General features: G+C 51.2%; 2 protein-coding genes and 1 pseudogene across 3 annotated transcripts in view; 2 read left to right on the top strand and 1 right to left on the bottom strand.

The window, feature by feature from the left end:
- ANAPC15 (anaphase promoting complex subunit 15) overlaps positions 1–16700 on the bottom strand; it is a 57951-nt gene that overhangs the window by 18811 nt on the left and 22440 nt on the right. The gene's annotated exons all lie outside the window — the stretch shown is intronic.
- On the top strand, positions 1910–5451 carry LOC113915120 (annotated as a pseudogene).
- Positions 9999–14989, top strand: LOC113915116 (folate receptor alpha-like). Of its 2 annotated transcripts, none has more exons than XM_027580875.1 (5): positions 9999–10127; positions 12117–12277; positions 13953–14141; positions 14295–14430; positions 14580–14989. In XM_027580875.1, the coding sequence occupies exons 2-5, from the start codon at positions 12125–12127 to the stop codon at positions 14864–14866; spliced, it is 765 nt and encodes a 254-aa protein (XP_027436676.1). In that variant the 5' UTR covers positions 9999–10127; positions 12117–12124; the 3' UTR covers positions 14867–14989. The 2 variants fall into 2 exon arrangements, with proteins under 2 accessions (XP_027436676.1, XP_027436677.1); XM_027580876.1 differs by lacking the exon at positions 9999–10127 and adding an exon at positions 10174–10293.

The following is a 16700-nucleotide window of genomic DNA, read 5'->3' as shown; positions in this document are numbered from 1 at the left end:
TCATCTTAGATGTACCTGAGGCAGGACCATGTGCCGAGAACAGACTGAAACCACAGACCTTGCCCCCAGGAGAGGCATTCTACTAGTTGAGTAAGTGATGACAGGATTTGGAGGTTTTCCCAAAATCATAATGGGAAGATATCAATATACATTATTAAAAAAAACCAGGAGCAATACCATCTGTCTTCTTAGACTAACAGCAACTTTACCGTCTGTAATAATGTTTGAGAAATAGACTAAGGATCAAGCACTTTTTTTTCTTAAAGAGTTTTTATTTATTTATTTGACAGAGAGAGAGAGAGATAGCGAGAGCAGGAACACAAGCCGGGAGAGTGGGAGAGGGAGAAGCAGGCCTCCCGCCGCCGCCGCCGCCGCCGCCGAGCAGGGAGCCCTATGCGGGGCTGCATCCCAGGACCCTGGGATCATGACCTGAGCCGAAGGCAGACGCTTAACGACTGAACCACCCAGGTGCCCCAACGATCAAGCACTTTTAACTTGAAAAAATGAACTTTTCTTCCTGAACTTTTTTTTTTAAGATTTTATTTTTAAGCCAACATGGGGGCTTGAGTTTACAGCCACCCACTCCCATCAAGAGTTGCATGCTCCTCCCACTGAGCCCGCCAAGAAAGTTAACCCTTTCTTAACTTTTTTATAATGGTTAATGAAAGAGTTTTTGCCCCAGAGAGCATTTTAATTAATTTCAGATCATAACAGGCATAAAGAAGTGAGTGGAAGGTTAGGCCATCAAATGTGGGTAACTTGGCTTCATGAGGTTTTTGTTTGTTTTGTCAGAAGCATAAATGTGTAGTGAAATTATCCCCCAAAAGGGCAAAGTGTAGAACAGTATGCTATTGCTTATGCACAAAAATGGAATCTACAATTGACCTTGAACAAGGCAGGGGCTGACACACACCCAGACTGCACAGTTGAAAATCTGCATGTTAGTTTGGACTCCCCCAAAACCTAACCACTAAGAGCCTGCTGTTGACTGGAAGCCTTAACAGTAACATAAACAGTAGATCAACACATATTTTGTTTGTTTGTTTAATATTTTATTTATTTATTTATTTGAGAGAGAGAATGAGATAGAGAGAGCATGAGAGGGGGGAGGGTCAGAGGGAGAAGCAGACTCCCTGCTCAGCAGGGAGCCCGATGCGGGACTTGATCCCAGGACTCTGGGATCATGACCTGAGCCGAAGGCAGGCGCTCAACCAGCTGAGCCACCCAGGCACCCCAACACATATTTTGTATGTTATGTGTATTATATACTGTATTTTAAAAAGATTTTTATTTATTTTAGCGAGAGTTTAGAGAGAAAGAGAGCAGGGGGAAGGGTAGAAGGAGAGGGAGAGAAGCAGACTCCCTGCTGAGCATGGAGCCAGATGCGGGGCTCGATCCCAGGACCCTGGGGACCATATGACCTGAGCCAAAACCAAGAGTCGGATGCTTAACCAACTGAGCTACCCAGGCGCCCCTATATACTGTATTCTTACAATAAAGTAAGCTAGAGAAGAAAATGTTATTAAGAAAATACATTTACAGTATTATACTACATTTATGCAAAAAAATCTGTGTATAAGTGGACCCATGTAGTTCAAACCCATGATGTGCAGATCTGAGATGGGTTGCAGAACTAGCAGGGTCCTCAAACTGTGGGTGAAATACGGCCAGTGAAATTTAGATGGATAGGTCCAGGGAGGGGTGGTGGATCCCACCAAGGTCACAGAGAAAGCTAGTGTTGGAGTGCCCTTGGGAGGGGGTGAGGGGGTCTTGCCTTCTGGCCCAGACCTCTACACTTGCCTTATTGCTTGGCTCAGGTACCCTCAGGGATAAGCTAGGTGAGGAGGGCAGAAGGTCTGGGCTTGGCAGGGAGACCAGTGGAGAAACCCAGTGGAGAGTCTCGTGGCTCTGTGTCCACCTCTGACTACGGCTTTCGGGCAGGAACGGATGGACATGGCCTGGCCCATGACACAGTTGCTGCTTCTGGCTTTGGTGGCTGCTGCATGGCGTGCCCAGCCCAGGACTCCAGGGGCCGGGATGGACCTGCTCAACATCTGCATGGACGCCAGCACCATAAGACAAAGCCAGGCCCCGAAGACAAGCAGCACGGCCAGGTGAGGATGGAGTGGGGTCACGGGTTGGGGAGAGAGCTGACCCTAAAAATGGAAGAAGTCGCAGAAGGGGAAGATCAACTTTGGGGAGCAATGGAGTCAGGAGGGTGGCTGAGGTGATCCCCAGAAGGCTACCAAATCTACTATAGTGGGGGTACCACTTCTCTGGCCCCCAACTCCCATGGCAAGTGCTTTCCTCACAACTCATCAGTGAATATGCCCAGAGGGCCGACTTGGTAGGTGGATGGTGGTCTCTACTTATACAGGAGAGGAAATAAGAAATGAGGTCCACAGAGGGCATAGGTACAGTGTGCATGTACGTGTACGTCTGTGCATACACATACCACGGGAATTGAGAGGCTAGACATGAGCAGGGGCTAGGACAGAGTCGGACAGTGCCTTTGCCAGCCTTAAATATGCCCCTGGCCCATGGAGCTCAAAAGGTACAGGGGACACAGGTCCCTCAAGGTCGTGATGCAGCAAACACGGAGGAACAGTCCAGGTCCTCCACCCCCATCAGGTCTCGAAGAGACAGTGACAAATCAGATAACACTGGGAAGACTTCCCAGGAAAGGTGCCATCAGCCTTGGCCTTGGAGGATGAGTAAGAGTTTTCCAGGAAGACAAAGCAGGAAAGGGCAGCCTGGCAGAGAACAGCTTGTACATGGGTGGAGGGTGACAGCATGGGCAGTGGCGAGCATAGTGTGACCAGAGCCAAGGATGCTGCTGCCCACAGAGAAGGGGAGGGGACGGAAGCCCCTGAAGCAGCTGGGAAGCTGAGCTTACAGTTGAACTCCAGGCTCCCGACAAATGCCGGTCCTTCATTCCCCCTGGTCTCCTCCTCTGCTCCCCACAAAGTCTCATGTTGCTGGAGGACTGGGATGTCCCCAGGGAAAGCTGGCCTGGACTCACCCAGAGGCTAGAAGTGAAGAGCGGGAAGCCCAGAGCCCCATGACTTCTGAGTCATTTCCAACTTCTCGTTTGTGGCGGGGGGGGGGGGGGGGGGGGTGTGCGTGCGCGCTAAAATATACATAGTATAAAAGTTGCCATTTTAAGCATTTCTAAGTGTCAGGTTCGATGGCCATTCATATTGTTGTCACCACCACCATCCATCTCCAAAACTTTTTCTGAAAGACTACTCTATTTTCAGAACTTTTTAAGTTCTAGAAGGTGCTTCTAAGACCCCTCGGGAGCACTTCTTTGCCAAGAAATGGCACGCAGACTTTTGAGGGAGCCATTTGCTTGTAATTCTGAGGGACAGGGGCTATAATGGGAGTGCTTATCTGTGTCAAGCCCCTACTAGAGGCCAGCAAGTGCTTTTCAGTATAATCATTCACTCTTTTGGAGGCAGGAACAACTGAGTCTGGTTGGCAGGTCAGGGATGAGGTGCACGGGGTCTTGCAGAGCCACCAGGAGTTGGGGCATCTGAGGAGGGGCACGCATGAAGTCAGGGAGGCCTGGAAGCATGTTCGATGTCAGCTGTGCTGGGGGTAGGCTAGATTGTTGGACAGAGATAGGTTTGGTTCCACCCTCTTGGATTTTCCTTAGTTTCTCCTGAGTGCCCAGACCTGTCCCACATCCCCTGTCACTTGGTCTTGGGTGCTAGAGGTCGTCTCAGAGATTTTAAGTGACTGGCTCATAATCACTCAGCTCCGGAGTTCCAGCTTGGAACTATTTCTATAGAGAAATCTTCACCACTTCCACTGTCTTATCAGCCTTGAATTTAACTCTCTGGGATGGTCTCCCACATTGAGTCAGGTCCACACTGGGGTTCGTGCGCAGGCCATTATGCCCTCTGTCCCCCACCGCTTTCTGGACCTATCTGGAGTCCCCTAGCCTGGGGATCCAAGACCCTAGGACAGCCAGATCAGCCCCTTTCACTTCTGCCCTTACCACAGCTTGGGGCCAGGCTCTTCTCTTCCCTGAGTTAAAACCTTCATCCCACTATTTACCAGGGGTGCAGCTTATGTAAATTCTGTAACAGTTGAATGAATGATGTTTTCACTAGAGTGTTGAGGGCATTAAGTGCAAAAGCCTCAGGGACTTTGCACTTGCTGTTTTCTGTGTCTACAATGTTCTGTGTCTTCCCCCTGCCCCTGACTAAAGCCATAAACTCCATAAAGGCAGAGATTTGATCTGTTTTGTTCACTGCTGTATTCTCAGCACCTAGCACGATGCGGGGTTGATCATAAGTACTCAGTTAATATTGGCTGGATGCAAAATGAGTAATATAAATAACCCGAATCACGTGAAATAACTTTCTAAACCGTTTAGAGTTGTGAAAACAATTGCTCCCCCAGACAGTGGTTCCCAGGCCTCCCACATCCATTGTTTTACTCTCTGTTAAAAACTCCGTTATAATTGCCTCTACCCCAAGGGCCAGGCATAGCGACGCCCTCCCCAGCAAGGGTTCCTCTGGATGCCCTACTTGGGGCAGAGGAGCCAGAAGATGGGGGAGACAGCTGGGCCAGGGGGGAGGGGCAGTTAGTCCGGAGTCTTCCCCACGCAGTGCACTCCCTGGAAGGAGAAGGCCTGCTGCTCAGCCAGCACCAGCCAGGAGCTGCACAAGGACACCTCCCTCCTGTACAACTTCACCTGGGACCACTGCGGCAAGATGGAGCCCGCCTGCAAGCGCCACTTCATCCAGGACAACTGTCTCTATGAGTGCTCACCCAACCTGGGGCCCTGGATCTGGGAGGTACGGGACCTTCCCTCACCCCAGCCCAGCAGGCTGCCAGCCAGCTCTGTCAAGGCTGCAGGCGGCCCACATCCCCGTCCCCCCTCCCTCCCCTCCCACCCAGGTGAACCAGAGCTGGCGCAAGGAGCGCATCCTGCACGTGCCCCTGTGCAAAGAGGACTGCCAGCAATGGTGGGAGGACTGTCGCACCTCCTACACCTGCAAGAGCAACTAGCACAGGGGCTGGGACTGGACCTCAGGTGAGGGCCTGGGGGGTGGGGGGAGACGCAGGTGGGGTTGGAGGATTTGGGGGTGGCCAGAAACCAGCTTCGGGCCCAGGGGCTGAATGTCCGCGTCCACGCCCTCTCCGCCTGCAGGAATTAACAAGTGTCCAGCTGCGACCACCTGCCGCACATTTGAGACCTACTTTCCCACGCCTGCAGCCCTGTGTGAGGGCCTCTGGAGTCACTCCTACAAACTCAGCAACTACAGCCGAGGGAGCGGCTGCTGCATCCAGCTGTGGTTCGACCCGGCCCAGGGCAACCCCAACGAGGAGGTGGCGAGGTTCTATGCCCTGGCCATGAGTGCCGGGGCCCTGCCCCGAGGGGTGGAGCCTCTCCTGCTCAGCCTGGCCCTGATGCAGCAGCTCTAGCTGCTCGGCTGAGCCCCTCCCACTGCCGACACCTGCACACCTTCCTAGTCTGCACCCGGCCCAGCCCGGGTGACCTGGCCTCAGCTGAGCTCAGCACTCTCAGATGAGGGGACCTCACAATGCCCTGGTCATTCGTTCTTTTTTTTTTTTTTTTAAAGATTTTATTTATTTATTTGATAAAGAGAGATGAGAGATAGAGAGCACAAGAGGGAAGAGGGTCAGAGGGAGAAGCAGACTCCCCGCCGAGCAGGGAGCCCGATGCGGGACTCGATCCCGGGACTCCAAGATCATGACCTGAGCCGAAGGCAGTCGCTTAACCAACTGAGCCACCCAGGCGCCCCTGGTCATTCGTTCTTGATCCAACATGGGTCATATGGGGTTCCTCTGACAGCCTATTTTAATAGATCCATGTGTATCTTGTGTCTTGTAAATAATTTGGGGATGATGGGGCGCCTGGGTGGCTCAGTGGTTAAGTGTCTGCCTTTGGCTCAGGTCATGATCCCAGTGTCCTGAGATTGAGCCCCGCATTGGGCTCCCTGCTCTGCAGGAAGCCTGGTTCTCCCTCTCCCACGCTCCCTGTTTGTGTTCCCTCTCTTGCTGTGTCTCTCTCTGTCAAATAAATAAATAAAATCTTAAAAAGAAAATAATAATAGGGCGCCTGGGTGGCTCAGATGGTTAAGCGTCTGCCTTCGGCTCGGGTCATGATCCCAGGGTCCTGGGATCGAGTCCCACATCGGGCTCCCTGCTCCTTGGGAGCCTGCTTCTCCCTCTGCCTCCTCTCTCTCTCTCTCTCTCTCTCATGAATAAATAAATAAAATCTTTAAAAAAAAGAAAATAATAATAATTTGGGGATGAGTGGGTTGGAGGGACATGCTTCATTGCTTTATCATTCCTATTGAGAGGCCCAAAGAGGGACTGTGACTAGCTTGAGTTCACCAGCAAGTAGGAGGTAGAAGCTGACTCCTTAGTCTGAGGCTCTTACTTCTTCACCAGGCTTCCCCCCCATGTCAAATTCATCAGTCCCACACCACAAGGGGATATGGGGTTGGGTGGAGAGAAGCTGGGCAGAGACTGACAGATGAGTTCTCAGGCTCCTGGTGAGAAAGAAAGTTTCTTTCCCTTATTAGATGTGGACTAGGGTGCAGATATTAGTGGTGGTAGTAGGTAAGGAATCCCAATGATGAACAAACTGCATTGCTTCCCTTTTTTAAAAGAGAGAGTTGCTGGGCAGAGAGAGAGGGAGAGAAAGTCTCAGGCAGACTCCACACTGAACATGGAGCCCGATATGCGGCTCGATCCCAGGACCCTACATGACCTGAGCAGAAACTAAGAGTCGGACCCTCAACTGACCAAGCCCCCCCCTAGCGATGAGTGCCTGTTTCCCAGGGTCAAACTTTTGATTTCCTACTAAGCTGACTTTTTTGCTAAGCTGATAGGTGGGAAAAGACCATCTTTTTAAAAAATATATTTTATTTATTTATTTGACAGAGAGAGACACAGAGAGAGAGGGAACACAAGCAGGGGGAGCGGGAGAGGGAGAAGCAGGCTTCCCGTGGAGCAGGGAGCCCGATGCGGGGCTCCATCCCTGGACCCTGGGATCGTGACCTGAGCCGAAGGCAGACACTTAACGACTGAGCCACCCAGGCGCCCCGGGAAAAGACCGTCTTGGTGTGGTTTTCATGTGCCATGTGTCTTATCATGAGAACACAGTTTCTGAGATCTTCCTTATTGATCTACTGAGTTTTGGCCCATTCTTTTCAATCCCTGGGCAATAGTCCAGTCTATGTGGTGTATGTCACATTTAACTCAGTCTCCTACTGATGGATATTTGAGGGAGAGGGGTTCTTTTAGAACCTTGACATTTTTGAAAAGCACAGGCCAGTTACATTGTAGAATATCCCTCATTTGGGGTTTATCGGTTTCTTCCTCATTAGACTGAAGTTATGCATTTTTGGCATGAATATCCCCAAGGCAATACTGTGTCATTCTCAGTGCATTCTAACAGAAGGCGAATGGTGGTGAGTTCACCCACTCCTGAGGGTGAGACTGGATCCGTCAGGTTTCTCCACTACTTTTTTCCCCCTTTGTAATTTGTAAGTATGATATAGGCAGATACTGAGAACTGGAGATATCCTATTGACCATCATACAGGTACCCACAAGTTTCACTATCTGATGGACACTTTTTAAAAGAGTAAAACAAACACCAAAAATGTCTTATGTGACAGTCCCTCGCCAACCCTTTAATGCTTTCCCATGGTATCTGTTGGAGAAACCAAACTTCAACGGCATAGAGAGCCCAGCCCTCCACCCTGACTTGCACGGACTTAAAGCTCATTTCCAATCGTTCCGTTCCACACCCCATAGGTGAGCTCCATTCACACTTCTCACTTCGTGCCTTTGTGCCAGCAATTCTTTCTGTGTTCCTGGAATGTTCCTTTGTCCTCTCTGGGCTGCTTCCTTGTAGTCACTTAGATTTCAACCTACGATTCCCCACTAACATGACTTCTGATGAACCAAAAGAGGTCATCCAAGCACTTTCTTATCACATCTGTCTTGTCCCTTTGTACAAATACTTATTATCTGCTGTGTTTGTCATCTGCTTTTCCCTAACAAAACAAACACTCACAAGGAGTCTATGGGAGCTGGGGGAGGTTAGAGAAGGCTTCCAGGGGAGTCATGTTTGCCAAGCAGAAAATGGTGGGAGGAACAACATTCCATGGAGAGGGTTCAGCAAGGACAAAGGCTTGGTAGGATGGAAATTGAAGCAGAAATGTCTAGGTTGCTGCAACAGAAGTTAAGAAGGCAAGGGCCGGAACTGAGGCCAGAGGAGAGACACTGGATTTGCAGTCCTTAGGCTGATGCCCTGAAGGCCTCTCACAGAGCTTTCCTTTCTCTCTTTGTGGAAGAATCTGGCTTGGAATGGGATTCAGATCTGAATTCTCAGCCTCTCCTGGCTGCCTGGGAACTGCTGTTTCCACAGCTAAGAAAACAGGGGGCAGGCTAGCAGCGGGCAGGGAAAGCTCCAGTTTCACCCACCCTGACTCCCTGCAGCCTGGGGCCCCCACCTGTGCCCGTCAAACACCTTCCTGTTATCTTTGGTCATAGCATAGCCTACAGATTGGGGTCTATAGGGTGCCGATGGCTCACCTGGCTGATATTAAACTTCCAGTCCAGGCTCAAAGGTGGCTGCCTCACCCTGCCCCTCCCTGCAGGTCAGACAGCCCCAGCACCCAGATCCCAGATTCAGAGGAGGGCTCAACAAAGGGGAAGGAACTCCCCACAGATCAGAACTCCACCCCCATCTCCCCTCCCATTAGCCGCTGACTTCTGAAGCCCTCAGGGCCCAGGGTCTTCCTCTCCTAGTCAAGAGGCCACAAAACCCAGTTAAGGATCAGTCCCCAGGGCAGAGTGGAGGATGCCGGGTAGGGGCAAATTCCATCTGGAGGAGTTCCGTCCTGCAGGCATTCTTAGATCTCTGGTCATTCTCCAATCTGGAGAGGGCTGCCTGGTCTTATAAAGCAAGAAGAGAGGTCTGAGGAGTCCGATGGCCCTTCATCTGCTGAGGTCTTCTGAGGCCTTAACCCTCCCTGCTTGTCACAGGATTCAAGTAAGGATCGCCCCAAGGGAGAGGTAAACAGGGCTTGATTTGGGGGGGGGGTTGGGGGAGAGAGGAGGTCTTCTGGGAGTCCATTTCTTTACAGGCCCTTCAGGGCTTGGTTGCTTCTCCAGCAAGCCCATCCCCAGCCTGTTCCATGGGCCCTGTGGCCTTCCCCACAGTGCTGAGGCCCCATTTTCCTTAAACTTATATTGCTGTCCCTAGGCCGATGACGGCCACATCTGTATCCAACCTGTACCCTTCCCCGGGGCTCTTGACTCTTTGACCACTTCTCCCTAGGTGGCACACAGGCACTGTGACAAAATGGAGCTCGGCATTTCTTCTTGCCCAAATTTGCTCCTCTGCTTTTCCCTTTCCCCGCCAGTGGTACCACCATGGTAAAAGGAAGGCTTCTGTCCTTGGCTGGGGTGGGCATGGTGGAGGGGTCTACCGGAGACCTGACTCTCAGATGCTGTAGAAGGGACACCTGTGTGGGTGGGTGCCAGGGGGAAGGGAGGGGGGCTGGGCATCTGAATGTCTGATTTGGCTGCTGGTAATGCCTGGGGCTGGTGAGGTTGGAGGAGTTGGCGGATCTCTGTGTTGGGGACTGGGGAGCTCTGCACTCGCTACAGCTGCCTGGGAGCTTCGAAGCCTGCACTCCAGTCCTTGCCCTGCATTTGGTTCTGTCCTGAGTCTCTGGATCTCATTCTCATCTGTATACGAAGGACAGGGGGTTGGAAGTGGACAGGTTTATTTTAAAGGATCCCGGCATCTCTGGCTGCAAGGTTTTATCAGACCTGAGTTTGGGGGAGAAAATGGGGTAAGTGGGACTTGGGGACTGGCCTGCACTATGAATCCACCCACCTCCCATGGAGGCCTGGCTAGTGCCCACAATAATTAGCATGCAATAATTAACTGCTGAGTGGCCTTCGCCCGATCCCAGGCTCCACTCCTGGGCCACATTCCCCGCTGCCTGCCCTACTGCCCGTCTCCTAGGCCACTAAACCTCAGCTGTGCCCCAAAGTAGGGCAAGGGGGACTCTAGAGCGGAGCAGAAGACTGAGCCAGACCAGGAACCACTTCCTCTCCCAGGTATGCCTCCCCACCCCCTCAGTAGAGGCAACACACCCCATGGTGCCCCCAGCAGGTGTTAAAGAATTTGCTGAACAAGGAGGATCCACTTTGCCTAAATCCCAGAGAATCCAAAAGTGGAGGCTGAGGGCCCAGAGCAGAGCAGGGCCTGGCCAAAGTTCAAACGGTAAGTTAGTGTCCACCCCCGAACTAGAACCGATGGGCTCCTGTCTTTTAGCACAGTGCTGAGTCCTTAGCGCAGTTCAAGTCTGGGGCCCTAGGGCACCTGTGGTCAGGGTGATGAGGGTGATGGTGGCTGGTGGGGGGTGGAGGGCATGGAGAGTTGCACCAAGATCTGAAGCAGAGACTAGGAATGTGGGGAGTGGCTTGCCGGGTGATGTAGATTGCATGAGAGGAGAGCTCTAGCTCTAGAAAGCAACCGCAGTAAGAAAAACCCCTGACCGACCAGGTGGGGCCCACGGAGCCTGGGGCGGGGGCTTTCTGTTAGGACTGAGATCGTGGACAGGCTCCTCTGGCCCCCTGTGCTCTAAACTGCTACACTGTTTCCCCAGAGAGTCACCTGGTGCTCCCCAGAATACAGACTTGTCCTTTGCTTTCGCAGATCAGTAAGTGATTTGGTCATGAGAAGGATGATTGGGTCCTGGAATGAATGAATTAGCAGGGGAGAGAGTGAATGAACATGAGAATAAATAGAGTAGTAGAATCTTGGATGGTGGGAAGGTGAGGGGCGAGTTGGGGAGTGCGGCGGGAATTCAGTTCCAGGTTCCCTGAGCCCTGCTAGGCAGTCAGCCTGGAGGCGGCCAACTCTGGCCCCATCCAGGAGGCCCAGGAAGAAGCCCGAGTTCCACAGGACATGGGGCACTGTGGAGACAAGGCAACTTGGAGCAAAGGGGTGCATGTGCTTTTGGGAGCTGTGGGAAACATACCAAAGTTTAGGAGAGCCCAGGTGCCTGGTGACCGGTGGGGTGAAGGAACAGTCGGTCACCTCCAGGTTCAGGGTCTGAGCTCAGAGGGCTGAGGTGCCCCAAAGGTGGGAGGCCAGCTCTGTGGCCAGGGGATGGGAACCTCCCAAGGCCTGGAGGCTGTCCAGCCTGCCCACACCAACCCCCAGCCCTCCGTGCCCTGTGACAATGACCCACATCACAGGACCTCTGGGAGAAACCAAATGATGAGGCTGGGGAAGGGCTGGAACCAAGGTTGGGGGTTGTTTGTTTCTGGTTTGGGTTTTTAGAGAGGGAAGGGAGGGGCAGAGGCAGAGGGAGAGAGAGAGAATCCCAAGCAGGCTCCACTCCCACCTCAGAGCCCTACGTGGGCCTTGATCTCATGTCCCTTAGATCACGACCTGAACCGAAATCAAGAGTCAGATGCTTGACAGACTCCCAGGAGCCCCTTGTTTTTGTTTTTTCTAAACATAGGTCTGCAGCTTATCTGGAGCTTCAAAACTAAGATCATTGTCAAAGTTTGCACAAAGTGATTTGGTGTCAAAATCTGACCTGAGAATCAATGTGAGGTTATCAATAGTTTTTTGTTGTTGTTGTTATAGTTTTTATTTAACCCACCAGTGTAACTTTTACCACAGAATGTGTGCTTGATTGTTGTGCATGTAAATCGTATTACCTTTTACCAAATCCTTAATATTTTAAATTCTGAAACATTTGCCTCCAAGGATTTCAGAACAAGAGACTGTGGACCTATGGCAATCTCCTGGCTGTTTCTGCATTTTGCCCAAACCCCATCCCTTAGTTTCATCACTTGATCCCTTCCACCTGGAGAAGTCAGTAACCTGAGTGACCCGAGCAAGGACCGACTGTCCCAGGGGGTGGTGTCTGATCTCATCCCTCCCTGAGGCTGGGAAGACTGAGGGGTAGGCGTGGGGCAGGACCAGGCCCAGGTTTCACGGAGGCTCCACCTACTTGGGGTTGTTTCCACCCACCTGGAGGCCCCACCCCCTGCCTTCCCTGGTGCCACTGACCACAGCTCTTCCTTCAGAGACCGACATGGCCCAGCTGGTGAGAACACAGCTGCTGCTCCTTCTGGTGGGGGTGGCCGCAGTATGGGCAGCCCAGCCCAGGACTGAGCTTCTCAATGTCTGTATGGACGCCAAGCACCACAAGGAAAAGCCAAGCCCAGAGGATCAGCTGCATAAGCAGGTGGGCAGAGGGCCAGTCTGGGGTGGGGAGGAGCAAACTCAGGAAGACGAAGGTGGGAATGGAAGCGTCCAAGTCCTTCCATGGTGGAGGCAAGAAGGCGATCTGAGAGGCCTTGAGAGTGTACTACTGTGGGCACCTATCTGCTTACCACATGCTCAGTGCCCCATGTTGTCAGTACGACGCCAAGAGCCCAGCTTCTTGGTTGTTGCATTTCCGGGGCACACAAACCCGGAAGCATGTCCAGAGAGGAGCCTAGGAAATGACACTGGAGCGACCCAGCCCAGGGGTTCATTTTGATTTCAGAGTCTAGACAGGAACTGACCCCTCTAAGAGTCTTGAGAGGAGAAAGTACCCACAGCACATCGTGGCTTCTATTCTGCCAGCCCCAACCAGCTGGAGAAAAGTGGATTTCTCACAGTCGTGAGGCTGGGTGTGAGGCACCTTGATTCACGCATCTAGCAAACATTTCCTCTGGGGTTCTTGACCTTTTTATTGGACCTGAGGTCTCCTTTCTATGACAATTGTTTTACCACAACCCCTTTAATATCCTGAACCTGTCTACATGTTTAAAAAAAATCAATATGATGCCATAACTGTAAAGAAAACACAAAAGGGAAGCCACTTGCAAAATGCATTCCAATATGTCAATGTTCATTTTGATCTCATTAACAGATAGTGATTGCATTGCTTTGAATCACTGAGCCTACAGCTGAGTGATGGTGTAACTTGGATACTTGGAGCAGCCTTGACTTTAACTTCTTCAGCCTATATATTGTTTTTAAAGTGCACATTTTTTTAAAGATTTTATTTATTTATTCATGAGAGACAGAGAGAGAGAGAGAGAGAGAGAGGCAGAGGAGAAGCAGGCTCCCAAGGAGCAGGGAGCCCGATGTGGGACTCGATCCCAGGACCCTGGGATCATGACTTGAGCCGAAGGCAGACGCTTAACCATCTGAGCCACCCAGGCACCCTAAAGTGCATATTTTAGGGGCACCCAGGTGGCTCAGTCAGTTGAGGCTCTGACTCTTGATTTCAGCTCAGGTCATGATCTTGGAGTCATGGGATCCAGCCCTGCATCGGGCTCCACTCTGAGTGTGGAGCCTGCTTGGGATTTTCTCTCTACTTCTCCCTCTGTCCCCTTCCCAGCCTCTACCCTCCTTTGTGCATGTGTGTGCACAATCCCTCTCTAAAAATAAAGTGCACATTTTAATATTTTGCTTTTATACTGCATTCTAAGCTATGGGTTTTCATTCATTCAGTGTTTTGAGTATTTCTGTAATTAGATCTATTCTGAGGTTCTAATTAATTTGACTTGCTTCCTCACCTCCAGGTGTCTTGTGACCTTCTCAGTGAGGCATCTCTGACCATTCTAGAAAGCTGCAATTCCCCATCCCTCTCTCCTGCTTAATCTCTTTCCAAACTAGGTGTCCTGTGAGAAGTGTTCCTTGTCATGTCTCTACTCTTTGGATTAGAGGAAGTAGGAGCTCAATAAAAATTTGAATTAATGAATTTCATAATGCCTGCACTGCCCCTGAAGAGGGTCTCCCAATGGCAAGCATTGCCCTGGAAGGCTGACTGCCTTGGGGGATCAAAGACTAAAAGGGGTGAGGCAGCACGTGGGAATATTGTGGGTGTGCTGGGTGTGGGAGTTAGTCCCTGTGTTTTCCCCACCCAGTGCAGCCCCTGGAAGAAGAATTCCTGCTGCTTCGCCAACACCAGCGAGGAAGCCCATAAGGATATTTCCTACCTGTACAAATTCAACTGGGACCATTGTGGACATATGACACCTGCCTGCAAAAGGCACTTCATCCAGGACACCTGCCTGTATGAGTGCTCCCCTAACCTGGGGCCCTGGATCCAGGAGGTATGAATGTTCTCCCTGGACCCCCACCTTTACAGAGGAGCTGAGCTTCCCAGACCTCTTGTCAGGCTGCCTCTCCAGCTCTGGGTCTCTTCAGGGCTGAGCTGCTGAGAATCGCGAACCTGAGCCCTTTTTCTCTACTGACCTCCCACCCAGGTGAACCAGAGCTGGCGCAAGGAGCGCATCCTGGACGTGCCCCTGTGCAAAGAGGACTGCCAGCAATGGTGGGAGGACTGTCGCACCTCCTACACCTGCAAGAGCAACTGGCACAGGGGCTGGGACTGGACCTCAGGTGAGGGCCTGGGCGGGGCGGGAAGGGAGAGATCTGGAGGTGGAGGTGTGGGGTGTGGGGCTGGCATAGGAATATTTGGGGCTGTGGGCTTGGTGGAAGCAAAGCTACTTCTGGGCCCAGTGGCTGAAGGTCTGCCATCTTTCCTACAGGCTATAACCAGTGCCCAGCGGGAGCCGCCTGCCTTCCTTTCCACTTCTACTTCCCCACATCGGCTGCTCTGTGCCGTGAAATCTGGAGTCACTCCTACAAACTCAGCAACTACAGCCGAGGGAGCGGCCGCTGCATCCAGCTGTGGTTCGACCCGGCCCAGGGCAACCCCAACGAGGAGGTGGCGAGGTTCTATGCCCTGGCCATGAGTGCCGGGGCCCTGCCCCGAGGGGTGGAGCCTCTCCTGCTCAGCCTGGCTCTGATGCAGCAGCTCTGGCTGCTCGGCTGAGCCCCTTTCACCCTCTGACACCCTCCCAGTCATGCCCTGTTGAGCCCCACAGCTCCTGGCCAATCACTTCCTGCTCCTTGGCCAGGGATGGGGCTCTGACCGACAGTTTGAATAAACCAGACACCCACCATGTGTTACATGAGTTATTTGGGTGTGAGTGGGAAGGTGACGGGTTTGCGTCCCAGTTCCCATTGATTGAAGCCAGTTAGACTCGGTCAGTTCCCAGTTCTGATACTTCTGTGAACTTTCTAGATGTTGAACTTTTCTTGTAACCTAGAACATATTCATAGCTCACAATTGCCTTTTTAAAAAAGATTTTATTTATTTATTTATTTATTTATTTATTTATTTATTTATTTATTTATTTATTTGAAAGAGAGAAAGCGCAAGAGGGAGAGGGAGAGAGAATTTGAAGCAGACTATGGGCTAAGCACAGGGCCCGATGTGGGGTTCGATCTCACAACCCTGAAATCATGACCTGAGCTGAAACCAAGAGTTGGACGCTTAACTGACTGAACCACCCAGGTGCCCCTCAATTTCCTTTTTCACTACAGCTTTAATCTACAGCTAGGCCCAGAGTTTTATCATTTGAATTGGACCCAAGCATTCCAGGGTTGACTGTTCTGCCCAGTGCTCAGCTCTCTGATAGAAGAGAGGGGAATGGCTGTGCCGGGCATGTTCTGGATGGATGGCTGGGTAGAGGTGAAGAGGGCCAGCAAGAGCCATTCCTCACTAACAGCTAATACCCACAAAGCGCTCTCTACCAGGCACTGTCCTAAATGCTTTATATGTATTCCTATAGGGTATAGACACTGTTGTCTACATTGTACACATGTGGAAACAGCCACCTAAGTTAAGAAACATGGCTAAAACTGTCCCCTGCAGGGGTGACTCGATGGCTCAGTCGTTAAGTGTCTGCCTTCAGCTCAGGTCATGACCCCAGGGTCCTGGGATCGAGCCCCACCTCGGGCTCCCTGCTCAGCAGGAAGCCTTGTTTCTCCCTCTCCCACTCCCCCTGCTTGTGTTCCCTCTCGCTGTGTCTCTGTCAAATAAATAAAATCTTAAAAACAACAACAACAAATAAAACTGTCCCCTGCATAAAAGCTGGGATTCCACCCCAGGCAGTATGGCTCTTGAGAACAAGCTCTTTGTCCCATGGAGTGTGTAAATATGTGTATCTTGAAGGGATAACAGACCTCATGCTTGACCAGAGAAGCTGGGCTAGAGCGGGTCTGGCTGAGCCAGGAAAGGAACCCAAACCTAGACTCCTAGAGCTGGTTACAAACAAACAATCCGAGAGATTTTTAGGCCTTGTTTTCACATTAAGTATAGTTTGTAGCAGTTATAATAAGCTAGGTTATGTTACAGTAACATATCAGATATTTCCAAGACAACTATCATTTCTTATACAAGCTACAGTGCTTGCTGTGGGCAATCTGGGATAGCCTGCATGTCACTCGGGGGCCAAGCCTGTGGGAAGCTCCATCTCATTGCACACTTCCATGAGACAGGAACAGGAAACCTGGTGAATTCCATATGGGCTTTTAAAAGTTCCACCCAACACTAATTTTGATGGCCAAATCAAGTCATGACCACGACTAACTTCAAGGAGGCGAGGAAAACACAATGCTAACAAGTTCTTGAAAGGAGAGGGCAATGAGAATGGTTGTCAAAAGACCTAATAACCACTACAAAGACCTTGTTATGTTATGGTCAGTTTATATTTCTGGCATGGTTGTGGTTACAAATTTAATCTTTCAGATTCAGGTAAGAAAGAGAACCAGCTCTGTGAACCTCTGCAAAAAACTGTATCAAGAGTGGAGCAATCTCCTGG

This window comes from Zalophus californianus, chromosome 11, assembly GCF_009762305.2.
Source record: "Zalophus californianus isolate mZalCal1 chromosome 11, mZalCal1.pri.v2, whole genome shotgun sequence".
Classification (NCBI taxonomy): Eukaryota; Metazoa; Chordata; class Mammalia; order Carnivora; family Otariidae; genus Zalophus; species Zalophus californianus.
The sequence above is the reverse complement of the archived record's forward strand: the minus strand, read 5'-3'. Positions and strand labels throughout refer to the sequence as shown.